Here is an 18,777-nt window from a genome sequence, read left to right on the forward strand (position 1 = left end):
CAACTAGTGTATGTTGGCCACAGCAACTTTGTTCCAAATTATTATTGTTTTGCAAATAAATAGCATGTTTTGCAATAATAGGTAACATGGGGATTGGTTCTAGCCTGATAAACCAACCTAAATGTGAGGCTGGATGTGTAATTTAGTCTGGCCCCGATGAACGATACATCTGAAGATTGTTGTTGAGAACAACCCATTGTTTTTCAAACCGCGCCTGTGCTCTGACCGATCAGCGATCTTTCTCGTTGATGTGCTTTCCCAGCATTGCGAGCTTCGTTGTGTCGTCACTCCCTCAAAACGCTGCCCGCTTTGATTCAAAACAAATTCAAACCAAATCTCTGCGTTGTGATTGGTTCGCCAGATTCAGGGCAATGTGTTCAAAATGTTCGACAGATCCGAGGCCAAATGGTTTACTAGGCTAGATTGGTTCAGCTTTCTCCTTTGGAACCTTGGGTTCTGAATTGAGCAAAATGCCAACAAAAGTAGCCTATTGTTATTTCTAATATATAACAGTAATGGTGGGAATGAAGAAGTGTGGTGGAAACAGTAATTTATCATGTTTATTATGAGCATCTGCTTGATACCTTTCTTAGCTGGTCTGGCCTTTTCCTTTGCAGGTTCAGGCTCTGAGTAACGGATAGAAAACAGATACATCTTTGAACTGGTGTACATTTACGTTTTCTGATTAACATATTTTGCATTGCTCATTCTGGTTGGCTAGATATTGTGACTTTATGACTGATGCTGCCCAAAAGACTTCATAACCATTTTAAGGTGAGTACCTTTAAGGACTGGCTTGGTAGCCTTTTTCTCCTTTGGTACCTCAGGTTCTGAGTTAGTAAAACGAAATTACATCAGTGACAATGACAGTTTAGATTCAGGAGCTTAAAAATGTTCAGCAGAGATATCAGAAAATACCTTTTTCAGCATGTTCATCTGTTTTCGTTGGAGGTTTAAGCCCTACAAAAATATGAAACCCAGTAGAATTGTCAATGATCAACTAGGTCTGCCACTGCAACTTTGCTCTAAATGATGTTTCTTGTGTGAAAATGATGTAATTTGCAATAATAGGTAAAATGAGGATTGTGGCCCTTCAGACCAATATATCAGCTACTCTTAACAGTCATTCATATTCATATACCTTTGGATATTGGTTCAGCTTTCTCCTTTGGAACCTTGGGTTCTGAATTGGGCAAAACGTCAATAAAAACAGCCTATTATTATTTCTAATATACATTATAACAGTAATGGGGGCAAAGCCAAAGTGTGGTTGTGTGGAAGCACTAATTATTTGGGTAACACTTTATTTTAGGGACACATCTATTAGCACTAATACATAAAATATTAATGCATGTGTAAGTAACTTGTAAGGCATGTACTAAGCAAAATAAGACAGTTGTTAAGCATGTATTCACAAATGTCTTGTTCATGCACAATAAGGGATTTATTACCAATATAACCTTAGTAAGGACCTAGTAGACCTAGATTTCTATTTATGTGTAAGCAGTAAGGGCCAGAATACAATGTGTATAAGCTCCTGGTACACTGTGTGAACAAACCCTGAGCAGTGTGAAAACAGATGTGGAATAAGGGTCCCTATTCTAAAGTGATGCATTGCTCAGCCCAGATGGCTTAGGGCCCCCGCACTACCTAGGGGCCCAACTCTAGCCCCCCCCCCCCCCCCCCGGGGAAGCAAAGTGTAAGAACATTTCAGAGTCTACATTAGTCTCAGTAGGTATGAAGATCTCACTTATTCTACTCATTATGTCAATGAGTAATTGGAAGCATTATATAGCAAGGATTGGACGTAAAGTTATCAATGACGGTGGGTGGTGAGATGTCATTTTTTCATACACCAATTAGTTTTAATTGTAAAAACCCTACAATAAATGCAGAATATAACGATGAGTAATAGTTTGGAAGCGAAACTAAGCTATTCCTTTCTGATAAATAAGTTAATGTTTGAGAAACTTAGCTACAAGAAGTGCAGCGCATGATGGGTAGGATACGCCCTTAGTCAGAAATGCAATGCATGGCCAATGCAGCAATGATAATATTTCTGTTGTTACGTACATGGCAAATTGTTTGGATAGCAACTAAATTTCACAAGTGAGGGGAGGAGCTAAGGACGTAGGCTCAGAGCTGGGTAGGTTGTCTGTTGGCCTAGATTGCGTACCCATCATGCACTGCACTTCTTGAAGCTAATGTTCTCAAACATTCACTTAATTATCACAAAAGAGTAGTTTAGTTTTGCTTCAAAACTATTATTCTAATGTTATGCATTTATTTTGGGTTTTTTTACAATTAAAACTCAGTGGTACATGAAAAAAAATTACATCTCACCAACCCACCGCCATTGACAAGTGTATGTTCAATCCTTGCTATATATAGGCTCTTGTTACCTGGGGAAGTATTAATTATTTGATATACCCTTACACTTTGTAGATCGGGGGGGCTAGGTAGTGCAGGCCTGGGTGGTGTGGGGGCCCTAGGACTTTGGTAGTGCAGAGGCCCTGAGCCATCTGGGCTGAGCAATGCATCACTTTAGAATAGGGACCCTTATTCTGCATCTGTTTTCACACTGTTCAGGGTTTGTTCACACAGTGTGTCGGGAGCTTATACACATTGTATTCTGCCACTTACTACTTACTAATAAATAGAAATATAGGCTTACTGGTCCTTACTAAGGTTATATTAGTAATAAATCCCTAATTGGGCATGAACAAGACATTTGTGAATACATGCTTAACAACTGTCTTATTTTGCTTAGTACATGCCTTACAAGTTACTTACACAGGCATTAATATTGTATGTATTAGTGCTAATAGATGTGTCCCTAAAATAAAGTGTTACCATTATTTGCATTTAATATGAGCATCTGCTGGATACCTTTCTTAGCTGGTGTGGCCTTTTCCTTTGCAGGTTCAGGCTCTGAGTATTGAATAGAAAACAGATACATCTTTGAACTGGTGAAAATGTAAGTTCTTTATGAAAATATTTAGCACCGCTCTTTCTGGTTGGCTAGATTATGTAATTTGTCGTGACTGATTCTCCCCCAAAAGACTTCATAACCAATTTAAGGTCAGTACCTTTTAGGACTGGCTTGGCAGCCTTTTTCTCCTTTGGTACCTCAAGTTCTGAGTTAGTAAAACGAAAGTTGGTAAAACTAAATGACATCAGTGCCAAATTAAGTATAGATGAGGTTTAAAACAATTATGAGAACAATACAAGAAAACGTGTTTGTATCACTGAAAAGTAACACATAGCAGTGACTGCTGATTAGGTAAGTATTTGTCAATATACTGTATACCTTTCTTAGCTGGTTTGGCCTTCTCCATTACAGGTTCAGGCTCTGGGTGAAACGTGGAAAAATTAAGGGTTTTTCTACTGTACCATCCAGAAACTATGTAAACGTCTAACGCTTTAATGATTCATAATTAGTGTTATTCAATGGTCTGGACAGTCTAATTTCAAAAGTAAAATAAAATTTGTGTTGCATTGCAGTTCATCAATTGTACAAATTACCGGTAAGTAACTACAGCTGGGCTATGTGTCTCTTTTGTAATCTAAAAAGAGTAGCAAACATATAAACTTCCTAAAACATGTAAAATATTGTAGAAGCAGAGGTATCTGTTTTCCGTTCAAAATGTTTAGCAGAGACATCAGAAAGTACCTTTTTTAGCAGGTACATCCTTTTTCTTTGGAGGTTGTTCTGCAAAAATATGAAACCCATATAACTGTTAGTGGATCAGCTATGACTGCCACTGCAAATTTGCTCCAAATTGGGTTTTTTTCCTGGCATTTTTTTTTTTATTTCGCCATAATAGGCAACAGGATGATTGTGGCCCTTTAGACTGATATGCATGCACTCCTCACTCAACTGGTTTGGCTCTCACACTCAACAGACAATGTACGGTAAGTGGGAAGCAGAAGGCCATAGAATTAGTATTAATAAAGTAGTATTTATGAAAGTATTTATAAAATATGATAAGCAAGAAGTGGGGGTAGTTTCACAAGAACCTTGTGGCTCTTGCTGGGTAGTATGTTTTTATTTTTAAAAGGCTATTTTGTGTTTCTCCCTGGAAATGGTCTGAAAATATAATAATTAAGCTAAGTATTGACAGTGAAATGGAATTACAGTATATTGCTGTTTATGTGCTGTTTATAACTAAGCTATGACTGTGGCCTTTTCCTTTGGATGTTCAGGCTCTGATAAATATACAGTATAGGGTAGACATAGCATTTGTTCCTGAGAAATGATTAGTTCTCAAGACCTTATAGAAAATATTTTGGTCTTGTGTGCTGAGGTAGGCTATATTGAGCAATCATGCATGCAAGTGTACCTTTTACTGCCAATTTAGCCTTTTCCTTTCGAACCTTAGGCTCTGCTTGAGACAAAAGATCAAGCAGGTAAAAATAAAATTAAAAATATCAAAAAAGTTATTGTTGAATGATATGAGTAGCTGCAAAAGTAATGTGTTCCAGTTAAAGCTATCTCTGTTGAGAGGCAGACAAAAATGGTATCTATTTTCTAAAGCAACTACAAAAAACTTCCATGCATGAGCACCTGGCTTGTCTTTCTCCTTTGGAACATCAGGTTCTGTTTTGGACAGGAGATAAACAGGATGAGAAGCTTCCCTGGTCACCATTAGATACAGTATACGTGTGGAAATATAGTAAGTGCCTAGTGTTTCTCAGCAGGGCATCTACAAGCCCCCAGAGGGCATCAGAGAGTTATTGGGGGGCATTGAGAAGCAGACAGAATGAAGCATCTCTACATTATAATAAACTTAATTCATTTTGACACAAAATAAGATGTAGACTAGCACACCTACGTGTACACAGCAAGTAAGTATACCTATTATAAAGCTGTACTGTTTCATCATCTTTATCATGATGGTCATTGTGGGGAGTTGGCAGGCTTACAATGAGGTCAATGGGAGGTTTGTTTGAAAGGCTTCAGTAAACTAGTAAAGCCCATCATAGGTCATAGTTTATTCTGCTAGTGAACTTTTCAGGAAAGATAGGCCTACCCTTCTTGGCTGGTTTGGCCTTTTCCTTTGACACCTCAGGTTCGGCTTAAAATGAGAATGGGAACAATAACATGCCACAAAGCATCAGTGTTCCATTGCAAAACAGAACTTTTCTCTACTAAGTCATCAGATAGCCTACCTCTGGATAAGATGAGAAAATGCATGTTGCAATGGGGTTGTAGTGTACTAGGCCTAACTGCTTGCATGTGTCTGTAAATGAAGACTGCTTGTAAAATAAAGACTTAAGGCTTTTTTGGTATTGGGGCTTAACATTTTCATAATGATTTATGGTGACACAATTGCTGAATGCCGAGTTAAAAATAGTAAACAATGATACTGGGTATTCAAGTAAAATTGAACAAGGATAGTAAGCATACAGTACTTAGTAAGGAATGAGATGGAAGTGATGCATTACATAGAAATGAGAGCGCAAGTGTGTTTGGAAGCATTTGTGGCGCACCTGGTTTGACTTTGCTCTTTGGAATCTCAGGTTCAGCTATGAACAAAAATAAGGATAAACAATGTTTTCCATTGTATAAAAAAGATTGGGAAAACATGTTTGCAACTGTATGAGTGTTAGCGTTCAACTTCAAAACAGCAACAGCAGTTAGGGATGGCCAATAGCGTATGCTGTTCTAGAAGCATTTGCTAGCAGTGGTACCTTTTTTAGCAGGTTTGGCCTTCTCCTTGGGAGGTTCTGGCTCTGAAGGCAGAGAATAGTGTGTTTCAATATTGCATATAATGCATTATAATGCATTAGAAATTCTAGCACAGCTGTGTTCTCAAATCCATGTGGTTCTTAAGTTTCATGTCAGCTCTTCATGAGATGGGAACGCAGCCTCTGTCCGAGACAGACCAAACAGACAGTCAGGCATGTTCTAAATAAAAGTCCCAACATTCTTCTTTCTGTATGTGTGTGACGGTGGTGGCTCAGGTGGTAGAGTTTCCTGTTAGGCAACCAGAAGGTTGCAGGTTTGAGCCATGCTCTGCCTGACCCCATTAATGTGTCCTTGAGCAAGATACCCAAATTGCTCCCAGTCGCAGGGTGGTACCCTGCGTGCCAGCCACTGCCACTGGGTTGTGAATATGAGCATGACTGAGTGAATGTGAGACATACAATGTAATAGCCTCGAGAGCCATCCTACATACTTCCGCCAAAGGATTGGCTCCACTAGGTTGTCTGGCCGTGCTTCCCTGTGGAGTGCCTGGAGCAGTAGGATTTTGATCGCAACGCCCCCCTAACCCCCCCAGAAAACAGCCAATAAGCGAATAAGCGCCCGTGGGGGCGAAAGGGGGAGGACGCTCGTGACAATGACGTACACATCTGCGCCAGAGCCATTGGTCTGCGCTTATGTTGTTGTTGAGTAAATGCCGGCGATTGGGTGAGAGGTGTCCAATAATTTCAAACCATAACTGAGTGCAAACTTCCTGCTTCATGCAATCGCTTCAGAGCAAACAAATGCCAGACCATAAATACTAAATGAAATTGTAGTATTATAGGATGGTCAGGGCCAGGCTAACAATGTAAAGGTACTATACAAATGCAGTCCATTTACCATTCGAATCATCGCAATGTGTCCATGTAAAACATCAGAAATAAGGAGATGTGAGTGAATTACAGCCAAATTCTTTCTTTGTTATGGCTGTTCGGCCTACCAAGATCTACAATGTGAAAAATGCCCTCTTGCCCTCATACAGTCTATGAAGTCCAAAAGTAATGTCATATGATATTGCGTATTTTCAGGGCTGGCAGCTCTTCCACAAATACACATCTTCTCCTGACACATTCAAGCTTAACAGTTAAACACAATGAATGTATCACGCAACTACAACACAGGTGCACAGCAAAACTCTTACACTCACAGCACCCATCCCCCCCCTCAACAATCAGCCCTCCCACAAAATGTCAAGCAGAGCTGACTTAAGATTTGGAACAATGCTTGGGCCAGGGTTTCCCCCAGCACTTAATTGCTAAGGCAACCTTGACAACAAACACCTACCACCTTTACTAGGTGCCTTGAGAAGATAAATATTTATTGTTGTGGATGTAAGTAATATGTTTAAGGAAGAAAAATCCGCACTCACAAAACTGCGTCTCATTATTTATTTATATTACCACCATGTCCAAAAAGCAAACGCGTTTCAGCTATCAAGCCTTCATCAGTGCGCACTGATCTCGCACCCAAAGACTTTCGTTTTTCCAAGAAGTTGAGCGCGTCCTTTGCCAAAACTTGTAAGTAATATGGACAACCGTATGCTACACACATTGAGCACATGCATGTCTTCTCCCTTTATAGTTCTACTGGTCACCCAAAGCAGCACAGTGACTTTCGCTTACCTTAGTTGATAGGCTCCATTTATTTATAGCATTTTTGTATTTATAGTATTTTTAACAGTGGTGTAATGACACTGTTGTGTACACAAGCTTTGCATGTTAGCAGGCACATTGTTGGTCGAGCTATGGAGTCTGTGAAAAACATGCATTTCCTTGAAGTGTTCATCACAGATTACCTCACATGGAGTGTGTGTGTGTGTGTGTGTGTGTGTGTGTGTGTGTGTGTGTGTGTGTGTGTGTGTGTGTGTGTGTGTGTGTGTGTGTGTGTGTGTGTGTGTGTGTGTGTAAGAAAGTAAATGAATTGATCAGTATGTTAGTTAAGTATGGTTAGTTTTTATTGTACATTGTGTGTGTGTGTGTGTGTGTGTGTGTGTGTGTGTGTGTGTGTGTGTGTGTGTGTGTGTGTGTGTGTGTGTGTGTGTGTGTGTGTGTGTGTGTGTGTGTGTGTGTGTGTGTGTGTGTGTGTGAGAGAGAGTGTTTGTGTGTGGTTACTGCCAATGTCTTACTTATATGTTTAGTTCAACTGCACATCTATGCTATACATTCAGTGCTAACCCTGTTACGTAACTTTTTGACAATACAGTACACTTGACACAACTTGACTACAAATCCCATATCAACAGGAGGAAAGGGATTTCTACTCCATCTAACCAAAGAAGGTGGAGCTAACAGGAAGTGACACTCAATACAACGTCCATTGCAACATTCGGCCCCATGATTTTCGGCCGCTGCCGCCATTCTGGAATGAATATCGGATGAATTACATTGGAATGCATTGGGAATGTGTACAGGATTTCTACATAATACGGTAAAACTACATCGATATAACTATCGGAAATTCTTCAGTTATGAATGCTTATACCATCTCATGTGTTTTTTCAGCACAATCAGTGCAGAACTTAATTATCTATAAGGCTAAAGTTGCCAAAGTAGCTAGCCATATTGTGCTAACTTTAGCATTAGATCCGCAGTCTTTCCTATGGCCAAAGAACGTTGCTATGGCTACTGGTCATAACAGAGTGGCGTACGTGACTACCTGTTCATTCCAGAATGGCGGATTTGACTCAAAATGAATCAAAACGCCCCCTATTGACTGTTTCCCATAAAAGACCTGAGTGTCACCACTTGCTAGAGATGTATATTCTTTGCCCAAATAACTCAAAACTCTAAAGAAAGCTCTAGGCCAAACGGCAGGGACAATCCAGTCCCAACGCAATTCATTTTCATATATGTGTTAGGTGAAGTCAGGCCAAAGAGGGGTCAGCATCTTTGATGATCTCACTACCCATTACACTATTGCCCTTCCCTAGCAAATATCAAGGTATAGAGTCAAATATTACCTTTCCTTGCAGGTACTGGTCTGGTGATATTCTTCAGAGATGCCAGTTCTGTGATGGTAAGGAGAATATTGTGGTTATATGTTTTAAAATATTGTAGTTACGTATAGATTGGAAAGCATGTGCACACAGGGTGTTGGAGCAATGTGGAGTTAGGTGCCTTGCTTAAGGGCAATTATTCCATGGATGTAGGTGTCGGGTAGGAGGTAAGGTTGGCATTCGAATACGAAACCCTCTGATCTTAGGACCATCTCCCTAACCATTAGCTGCCTAAATGGGAATAGAAAATAAATCTCTATGGCAATGACAGGGAAAATCCAATCAAATCCCTTTTTTGGTCTGACAGGTGCCCCCATAATAAGAGATGTTAGGTGAGTCTGACAGGTGCCCCCATAATAAGAGATGTTAGGTGAGGACAGGTCAAAGAGGGGTCAGCATCTGGGTTATGGGGCTCGCTACCCATCATTACATTGAGGCTATTCCCTAGCATATATCAAGGTATAACATCAAACATGGACATTACCTTTCTTTGCAGGTACTGGTTTGGTGATATTCTTCAGAGATTCAAGTTCTGTGATAGGAAGGAAAGTATTATAGTTATTTAGCATGAGAAACATGTAAGCTGCTTTTACTTAGACTACATGTCAATATGTAGTTCATACATGTGTGAAATGTATAAGAAAATCTTAAATGACAAAAAAACCTGTTTTTGTTGGAGCCACTCTTGGTATAGCAAAGACTGTCAGAGAAATGACAAGAAAATCCCTTTAGAGGATACACTCAGCATTCACATATAAATATACCATAGACTTAAAACTGCAATTACCTCTTCTTGGTAGTGGTTTGACTTTTTCCTTTTTAGCCACTGGTTCTAGAAAATACACCATTGCACATGTCAAGTGACTCAAATATTTATGCATCTTAGCATAGATTGGTCATTATGCTAACAATTAATGCTATTAATTAATATATCACAGCTGAATCATTGAGAATTGTTGTGATAAAAACATTTTGAGTTACGTACCTTTGACAGGTGCCACTGGTTTGGCCTTCTCCTTCACAACTTCGGCTTCTGCCAAGAATGAGTTTTTTTTATCAGCAGTGTTATAAAGGACTAATATAGTAGGTCCATCTATTGTTTATTGTTTGAAACTTTGGTCAAATATTATTGTATGCTTGGACATCTCATGGACATCATGTTCTCCTTCGTTCACAGTGTCTGATGTTTAAATAATTAAAACTCTCATAATAACTTTAGTCATGAATGTAGTGTTGCATCTCCATATCTTACCCTTTATTTGTTTAGCTGGTTTAGCTTTTTCCTTTGGTTCGGGCTTGGCCTTCTCCTTCACAGGTTCTACCTTTGCCTTATCCTTCACAGGAGCTGGTTGTGGCTTAGCCTTCTCCTTAACAAGGACGGCTTTCTCCTTCACAGCCATTGGCTTAGGTTTCTCCTTGGCAGGTTCTGGCTCAGCCTTCTTTTTAGCTGGTTCTGGCTCAGCCTTCTTTTTAGCTGGTTCTGGCTCAGCCTTCTTTTTAGCTGGTTCTGGCTCAGCCTTCTTTTTAGCTGGTTCAGGCTCAGCCTTCTTTTTAGCTGGTTCTGGCTCAGCCTTCTTTTTAGCTGGTTCAGGCTCAGCCTTCTTTTTAGCTGGTTCAGGCTCAGCCTTCTTTTTAGCTGGTTCAGGCTCAGCCTTCTTTTTAGGTTCAGCTTTAGCCTTCTCCTTTACAGGTTCAGCTTTAGCCTTTTCCTTCACAGGTTCTGGCTCGGCCTTTTTCTTTGCAGGCTCAGGCTTGGCCTTCTCCTTCACAGGCTCAAGCTTAGATTTCTTCTTTGGTGGTTCTTCTGTTTTAACCCTCTCCTTTACAGGTTCAGGCTTAGGTTTATCCTTTACGGGCTCTGGCTCAGCTTTCTTCTTCGCTGGCTCAGCTTTAGGCTTCTCCTTCACAGGTTCTGGCTTAGCCTTTTTCATTGGTGGTTCTTCTTTTTTAGGTTCAGGCTCAGCCTTTCTCTTCGCTGGTTCAGGCTTAACTTTCTCCTTTGCTGGTTCAGCTTTAGCTTTCTGCTTGGCAGGTTCAGGCTCAGCCTTCTTTTTAGCTGGTTCAGGCTCAGCCTTCTTTTTAGCTGGTTCAGGCTTAGCCTTCTCCTTAACTGGTTCAGGCTTAGCCTTCTCCTTAACTGGTTCAGGCTTAGCCTTCTCCTTAACTGGTTCAGGCTTAGCCTTTTCCTTCACAGGTTCAGCTTTAGCCTTTTCCTTCACAGGTTCTGGCTCAGCCTTTTTCTTTGGTGGTTCGGGCTTGGCCTTCTCCTTCACAGGCTCTGGCTTAGCTTTCTTCTTTGGTGGTTCTTCTTTTACTGTCTTCTCCTTAACAGGTTTTGGCGTAGGTGTCTCCTTTACGGGTTCTGGCTCAGCCTTTTTCTTTGCAGGTTCAGGCTTGGCCTTCTCCTTAAGTGCTTCAGGCTTAGCTTTTTCCTTCTGTGGTTCAGGTTTAGCTTTCTCCTTCACAGGAGCAGGTTCCTTTTTAGCCTTCTCCTTCACAGGTTCAGGCTTAGCTTTCTCCTTTGGTGGTTCTGGAGTCGCTTTATCCTTCACGGCCTCGGGTACTTTTTTAGCCTCCTCCTTAACGAGTTTGGGTTCAGCCTTCGCCTTTGCTAGTTCTAGTTTAGCTTTCTCTTTTGGCGGTTCTGGTTTAGCCTTCACCGTCACGGGTTCAGCTTCCTTTTTAGCCTTTTCCTTCACTGGTTCAGGCTTAGGTTTCTCCTTTACAGGTTCTGGCTCAGCTTTCTTCTTTGCTGGCTCAGCTTTAGCCTTTTCCTTCACAGGTTCTGGCTCAGCCTTTTTCTTTGCAGGCTCAGGCTTGGCCTTCTCCTTCACAGGTTCAGGCTTAGCGTTCTTCTTTGGTGGTTCTTCTTTTTTAACCTTCTCCTTTACAGGTTCAGGCGTAGGTTTCTCCTTTACAGGTTCTGGCTCAGCCTTTTTCTTTGGCGGTTCAGGCTTAGCTTTCTCCTTAACAGGCTCTGGTTCTTTTTTAGCCTTCTCCTTTACAGGCTCCAGCTTAGCCTTTTCCTTTGGTGGTTCAGGTTCTTTTTTAGCCTCTTCCTTAGCAGGTTTGGGCTCAGCCTTCTTCTTTGCTGGTTCTAGTTTACCTTTCTCCTTTGAAGGTTCAGGCTCTTTTTTAGCCTTCTCCTTTGCTGGTTCAGGCTTTATTTTCTCATTTACGGGTTCTGGCTCTGGCTTCTTCTTGGCTGCTTCAGACTTAGCCCTCTCCTTTGGTGGTTCTGGAGTAGCTTTTTCCTTCACAGGCTCAGGTTCTTTCTTAGGCTTAGCTGGCTCAGCCTTCTTCTTCACTGGTTCAGGCTCCTTTTTAGCCTTCTCCTTTGCAGGTTCTGGCTCAGCCTTTTTCTTTGGTGGTTCGGGTTTAGCCTTTTTCACTGGTGGCGCTAGTTTAGCCTTCTCTTTCAAAGGTTCAGCTTCTTTTTCAGCCTTCTCCTTTGCATGTTCTGGCTCAGCCTTTTTCTTTGGTTGTTCGGGTTTAGCCTTCTCCACTGGTGGTACTACTTTAGCCAGAGTTTCTGGCTTCGCCTTCTCCTTTACAGCCTCAGGTTTGGCCTTTTCCTTTGATGGTTCTATCTTAGCCTTTTCCTTCACAGGTTCAGGTTCTTTCTTAGCCTTCTCCTTTGGAGGTTCTTGCTTTAGTTTCTCTTTGACAGGTTCTGCCACAGCCTTTTTCTTTGCCGGTTCAGGCTTAGCCTTCTCCTTCACAGTTTCTGGCTTGGCCTTCTTTGCTGGTTCCAGTTTAGCTTTCTCTTTCACAGGTTCTGGTTCAGCCTTTTCCTTTGCAGGTTCTACCTTAACCTTTTCCTTCACTGATTCCATCTTAGCCTTCACCGTTACAGGTTCTGGCTTGACCTTCTCCTTCACAGCTTCCATTTTGGCTTTCTCTTTCACAGGTTCTGGTTTAGCCTTCTCTTTCTCAGTTTCCAGCTTAACCTTCTTTGCGGCTTCAGGCTTGGCTTTCTCCTTCGCAGGTTCAGGCTTAGCTTTCTCCTTTGCTGCTTCAGGTTTGGCTTTCTTCTCAGCAGTTTCAGGCTTAGCCTTGGCTGGTTCAGCCTTGGTTTTTTCTATTATCTTAATGTCATCCTTTGGAGGTTCACGCTTAGCTTTTTCTTTAGTAACTTCTGCCTTTGCCTTTTCCTTCTCAGGGGCAGGCTTGGCAGGTTCTTTTACAGTTTTCTTCACAGCCTTTTCCTTTTCAGGTTCAGGCTGGGGCGTTTCCTTTTCAGATATCAACTTTGCTTGCTCCTTCACTGGAGCAGGTTTTGTCTTGGTTGGTTTCTTTGTAGGCTCTTGCTTAGGTTCTTTCTTTATGGGTTCTGCTTCAGTTCTTTCTTTTACTGGTACAGGGGGAGGTGCAGGCTCTATGGATTAATACATGAAGCACAATGTAGCAGAGTACAAACAAGTGTGGGAATTTTACAGACTTTTGATTGTGCAGACCAACTTGGTGTTAGCAATGAAGATGGAATGTGTAACCATTTGTTAATTACAAATTATATATCTTAAGACTTCATATTCCAAAGCAATATGAAAAGCCCTGGTTAAATGTAAATTGTAGTCATTACATTATTGTCAAATGTTAGTAGGGATGTCGTATCAAAGTCTGTTAACTTGCACACCCAACATGCATCTAACAACAATCAGGAACCTTTAAGAGATGGGCAAGATTATGATTACCAAATGTTGAAAGAACCTTTGCAAGTTTGCGTGATTGTCGAGTAACCAACAGGTATATAAATGTTGGTTTTAAAGTTGTTTTGTCTCGTTACCTTCTTCCTTTATCTCCTGTAAGCCTTCCACTTTTTTCCAGCGTTTACTAGAGACTTTAGCTTCCACATCGGCTGGTTCCTCAGTCACTTCCTCCGGTGCAGGCTCAGGTGTGACAGGTTCTTCTGATTATAAACATAGTCCTCAAAAGTGAAGGTCTAATTTTGTCCTGATCATTACTTATATAGGTATGAATAGAATGTATAATGTTACTGTCTAACGGTATATTTCATGATATCTCTATTGCTTTTTCTGATAAATTCTTATAATTAGTCTCCAAAGACTGATTTGGGAAAGTTGTTTTGTCTCGTTACCTTTGGGTGTTATGTCCTGTAAATCCTCAACCTTTTTCCAGCGTTTACTTGATACTTTAGCTTCTGCATCGGCTGGTTCCTCAATCACTTCTTCCAGTGTAGCTTCAGGTGTGACAGGCTCTGTTTGCGAACATAGTCTTTAAGTGTAAAGACCTTATATTTCTTATGTAAGTGTATAGCTATAATCACTCAAAATTGTTTTTCTTTATCCGCTTCCTTTTCATTAAGAATAGAATGTAGAAGAAGATAAATTATTTTCCAGTGACTACTAGTGGCTATATTGTGATTCGTATATATTGCTTTTTGAGACTGATTTGGGGTAGTTGTTTTGTCTTGTTACCTTCGGGTGTTATGTCCTGTAAGCCCTCCACTTTTTTCCAGCGTTTACTTGAGACTTTAGCTTCTGCATCGGCTGGTTCCTCAGTCACTTCTTCCATTGTAGCTTCAGGTGTGACAGGTTCTGTTTGCGAACATAGTCTTTCAGTGTAAAGACCTTTAGTGGGGTCGTAGGCATGTGCAATTTTTCTCAGTCATTTCAAATTGGTGTTAAAGTTTGGTTTTCACTTCCAAGTTCAAGTTTAGGGTCTATAGAGCAATTTGAGTTCGAGTGTCAAACACACAGATAACAAAATGGCCTGCGGGGGGCGCTCTAAAATATATAAACTGCTATGACTTTTGATTAGTTTAATCAAATTTAACATATGAGGTAGGTATGGATTCAGCATTAAGAGGAGAAACTGGTGGACTAAGTATTTGGTTACCAGATTAAAGACACACTATGTAATAAACACACTTTTAGCCCATGGACAGCAAAATTCAGGTTTTTTTTAAGATAAAGGGTGGAAATGCCCCCAAAGTTGCAATGAAACATAATTTATTGTTACAAGCTATTGTAAATAAAGCCTGGGATATCATTCAACTTGATTTGTTCAGAACATCCCTGAAGCACAAAGATACCTAGTATACCTATACGCAAATATGGCTGCATAAAGCCTATGTGATATTTACGACCCAGCTTGCAACTTTGAGTTTATGAATTTAGGATCATGAGTACCAGCTTTTTTCAATCAAGCCATACTCTATTAACACATACAATCATTTAAATTATTATTATTATATTAAGACTGCATTTCCGGAGAGACAATGCTATTAGTATGCTTGTGGCTTCTGCACACACACACACACACACACACACACACACACACACACACACACACACACACACACACACACACACACATAGCTGTCGTATGCACACACAGAGAAACACGAGGGAAAGAGATAGAGCTCTGTGTGTGTGTGTGTGTGTGTGTGTGTGTGTGAGTGTGTGTGTGTGTGTGTGTGTGTGTGTGTGTGTGTGTGTTTGTGTTTGTGTTTGTGTGCTGGCGCGTGCATGTATGGAGATGCTTCAGGTGCCTTTCAGCAATGGGTGGGTAGGGAGAGGTAAGGGTGGAATTCAAACCTGCAACCCTCTGACAGACCAACACCTGATACCCAGTAACCACTTACTGTATAGAGTGGCCACAGCAGCATATTAGGCCATGGTTGTCCAGGTTCTACAAGGCTGCATGTGTGTGTATGAATGAAGATTCTAAAGGTGACAGTTTGGCAGTCAATAGCTGAGTAATATGTGCAGCCATATCTCCAAAAGTTTTACAAGTTGTCAAATGATATTGACACACAAATGGCATAACCCTGTTCTTCATGTCAAAGCTGAGATCACTTTTCTTGGCCAAATGGTTCAGTCAAAAAGTGGACATATTCATGCCTATGCGCTGAGCTGTTCACACATTTTTTCTAAGTGAATGGGGTCACATCATAGGGATTTTAAAACTGCTCTCTCTCAAACATTTTTAAGAGTTGGCTAATTATCTAACACTTCCCGTGGGATTGCAACCTTGTCGCGGTCGGGGAGCTTGTGTGTCTCAGTGACCCCAAGAGCTAGGCCAGCTGGAGATTCATCTCCTGGTAGGGCCTCCCTTGCTGGACAGGTCGAAGGGTAGAGGCCAGACGAAGAGCAATCCACTGGTCCTCCAGGTTGGGGGTTGGGCACAGGGCTAACAACCCTGTCTCGTGAAAAGAACTATGTTACGGAAATGATCTAACACAGTTTGTATTCAGAGCCAAGACCTCTCTGACAATGCCTTTACCTAGTCGAAAGGTGAAGCGGTTTATTTTATTCTATTAAAAACCCCAGGACAGGTCACCTCTCACTCTAACTGCCACAGTTTGTGACATCATCATCTTGACCATTCTACCATTCATTTCAATGAGGGGGGAAACAGAGAGAAAACTGAGGAAAACGAATCTGGTGAACGAATGAAAGGGGGTAGGCCAGCGAAAAATACACCACCTTGAGCCCTTTTCGAGCTGTTCGTTTTGGCACTCAAACCGTGTCTCTATCTCTAAAACTGCGACGATTCAAAGCCACCATACTAATGAATGGAGGTGAATGGAAAAACGTAGAATAATAATAAACTGTAGATGAACAATTAGTATGCTTTCCCGCAAGCATACAAAATAATAAACTGTCGGACAACAATTAGTATGCTTGCTGGGGGCAAGCAGAGGCCTTTGGCAAGCATACTGAATAATACTATAGGACTATTTCATACATGGAAGACACAATCATCTGCTGTTATGAAGACATCTCTGTCATCTGGGAACTGTCCATTTGTTACCAGCACAGTTGACAGGAATAAAAAATGCTATTATCTGCATTTATCAGAAATGCCTGCCAATCTGGTAACAAATGGACAGTTCCCAGATTTGGACTACACTACCAAAGATGCCGTTGTCAAAGATGTATTCCAACTAGAGCTGAAGTGCAGCTGTACTAGTACTTGTACAAATACACCTGCCAGATCTTGGTGCAAGTGCATGAAGGCAGAGTTAAAGTGCACATGCAATTTCTAAGACTGACCACTGACTGTTATTGTATCTGTTCTCTGTCATAGTTATTGTAGAGTGGAGTATTGGGATAAATGTTAGCCATATGTCTTCTGTTTGTTTTTGAATGCCGGAAAAACTGTTGTTCCTCATAGTATATCATCATCATCATTATCATTGTCCTTATCATTATCCTTATTATTATTATTATTATTATTATTATTATTATTATTATTATTATTATTATTATTATTATTATTATTATTATTGATTTACTTTCTTTTAGATATAAAGTTTTTTGTGAATAAAATGATGGCTTGATTGAAAAAAAAAGCTGTTACTCATGATCCTAAATTCATAAACTCAAAGTTGCAAGTTGGGTGCTAAGTATGACATAGGCTTTATGCAGTCATATTTGTGTATAGGTATCCTAAGTATCTGTGTGCTTCAGGGATATTCTGAACAAATCAAGTTAAGTGATAACCCAGGCTTTATTTACAATAGCTTGTAACAATAAATGATGTTTCATTGCAACTTTGAGGGCATTTCCACCCTTTATCTTAAAAAAGCCCGGATTTTGCTGTCCATTGGCTAAAAGTGTGTTTATTACATAGTGTGTCTTTAATCTGGTAACCGCATACTTAGGTCGCCGGTTTCACCTCTTCATGCTGAATCCATACATACCTCATATGTTAAATTTGGTTTAAATAATCAAAAGTTATAGCAGTTTATATATTTTAGAGCGCCCCCCGCAGGCCATTTTGTAATCTGTGTGTTTGACACTCGAACTCAAATTCTTCTATAGACCCTAAACTTCAACTTGGAAGTGAAAACCAAACTTTAACACCAATTTGAAATGACTGAGCCTAATACGACCCCACTACTTATATTTCTAATGTAAGTGTATAGCTATAATCACTCAAAATTGTTTTTTCTTTATCCGCTTCCTCTTCATTAAGAATAGAAGGTAGAAGAAGATAAATTATTTTCTAGTGACTACTAGTGGCTATATTGTGATTCGTATATATTGCTTTTTGAGACTGATTTGTGGTAGTTGTTTTGTCTCGTTACCTTCGGGTGTTATGTCTTGTAAGCCCTCCACTTTTTTCCAGCGTTTACTTGAGACTTTAGCTTCTGCATCGGCTGGTTCCTCAGTCACTTCTTCCAGTATAGCTTCAGGTGTGACAGGTTCTGTTTGTGAAAATAGTCTTCAAGTGTAAAGACCTTATGTTTATAATGTAAGTGAATAGCTATAATCACTTAAAATTGCTTTATCCGTTTCCTTTTCATTAGGAATAAAATGTAGGAGAAGAGAAATTATTTTAAAGTGACAAGCTGTGGGTTACCATCATTCTTACTCTAGTTGGCTATTTTGTGATACGTACGGTATATAGCTTTTTGAGACTGGTTTGGGGAAGTTGTTTTGTCTCGTTACCTTCTGGCGTTATGTCCTGTAAGCCCTCCACTTTTTTCCAGCGTTTACTGGAGACTTTAGCTTCTGCATCGGCTGGGTCCTCAACCACTTCTTCCAGTGTAGCTTCAGGTGTGATGGGCTCTTCTGCTTCTAAACATAGTCCTCAAGGGTTAAGACCTTATTTGTCCAATTTAATGTAGTCTATAATCTCTTATAGTTATTTGGTTTATAGGTTTCCTCATCATTATTCATTACAATGTGAGAGTGGAATGTAGAATACGACAAATTAATTCCATACTTAGTGGCTAGCTGTAGATCGCTAACATTCTTATTGCATCCTGGATTATTTTTCTGATGTGTCTATGGCTTGTATTGCATGTCTTTGTGAAGTTTTATACTTGGTCTCCAAAGACTGGTTTGGGGAAGTTGTTTTGTCTCGTTACCTTCGGGTGTTATCTCCTGTAAGCCCTCCACCTTTTTCCAGCGTTTACTGGAGACTTTAGCTTCTGCATCGGCTGGTTCCTCAATCACTTCTTCCAGTGTAGCTTCAGGTGTGACAGGTTCTGTTTGTAAACATAGTCTTCAAGTGTAAAGACCTTATATTTCTAATGTAAGTGTATAGCTATACGTAC

General features: G+C 40.4%; 1 protein-coding gene across 50 annotated transcripts in view; it reads right to left on the bottom strand.

The window, feature by feature from the left end:
• The window catches only part of si:ch211-266g18.10 (microtubule-associated protein futsch), a 57,394-nt gene that overhangs the window by 15,031 nt on the left and 23,586 nt on the right, over positions 1-18,777 (bottom strand). For 16 of the 50 annotated variants that reach the window (XM_063183879.1, XM_063183899.1, XM_063183877.1 and 13 more), the window contains 23 exons: positions 18,589-18,708; positions 18,167-18,295; positions 17,803-17,922; positions 14,183-14,302; positions 13,843-13,962; positions 13,531-13,653; positions 9,997-13,122; positions 9,730-9,777; positions 9,532-9,576; positions 9,409-9,444; positions 9,229-9,276; positions 8,709-8,756; positions 5,695-5,736; positions 5,494-5,529; positions 5,034-5,078; positions 4,568-4,600; positions 4,344-4,388; positions 3,674-3,712; positions 3,311-3,352; positions 1,142-1,183; positions 919-960; positions 783-830; positions 585-626 (listed from right to left, as the gene is read on the bottom strand). In XM_063183879.1, the coding sequence (XP_063039949.1) occupies positions 585-626; positions 783-830; positions 919-960; positions 1,142-1,183; positions 3,311-3,352; positions 3,674-3,712; positions 4,344-4,388; positions 4,568-4,600; positions 5,034-5,078; positions 5,494-5,529; positions 5,695-5,736; positions 8,709-8,756; positions 9,229-9,276; positions 9,409-9,444; positions 9,532-9,576; positions 9,730-9,777; positions 9,997-13,122; positions 13,531-13,653; positions 13,843-13,962; positions 14,183-14,302; positions 17,803-17,922; positions 18,167-18,295; positions 18,589-18,708 (4,539 nt within the window). Of the gene's footprint in view, positions 1-584; positions 627-782; positions 831-918; positions 961-1,141; positions 1,184-2,889; positions 2,932-3,310; positions 3,353-3,673; positions 3,713-4,343; positions 4,389-4,567; positions 4,601-5,033; positions 5,079-5,493; positions 5,530-5,694; positions 5,737-8,708; positions 8,757-9,228; positions 9,277-9,408; positions 9,445-9,531; positions 9,577-9,729; positions 9,778-9,996; positions 13,123-13,530; positions 13,654-13,842; positions 13,963-14,182; positions 14,303-17,802; positions 17,923-18,166; positions 18,296-18,588; positions 18,709-18,777 lie in introns of all 50 variants that reach the window. The other 34 variants (XM_063183920.1, XM_063183918.1, XM_063183913.1 and 31 more) reach the window with 28 other exon arrangements.

This window comes from Engraulis encrasicolus, chromosome 19 (genome assembly GCF_034702125.1).
Source record: "Engraulis encrasicolus isolate BLACKSEA-1 chromosome 19, IST_EnEncr_1.0, whole genome shotgun sequence".
Taxonomy (NCBI): domain Eukaryota; kingdom Metazoa; phylum Chordata; class Actinopteri; order Clupeiformes; family Engraulidae; genus Engraulis; species Engraulis encrasicolus.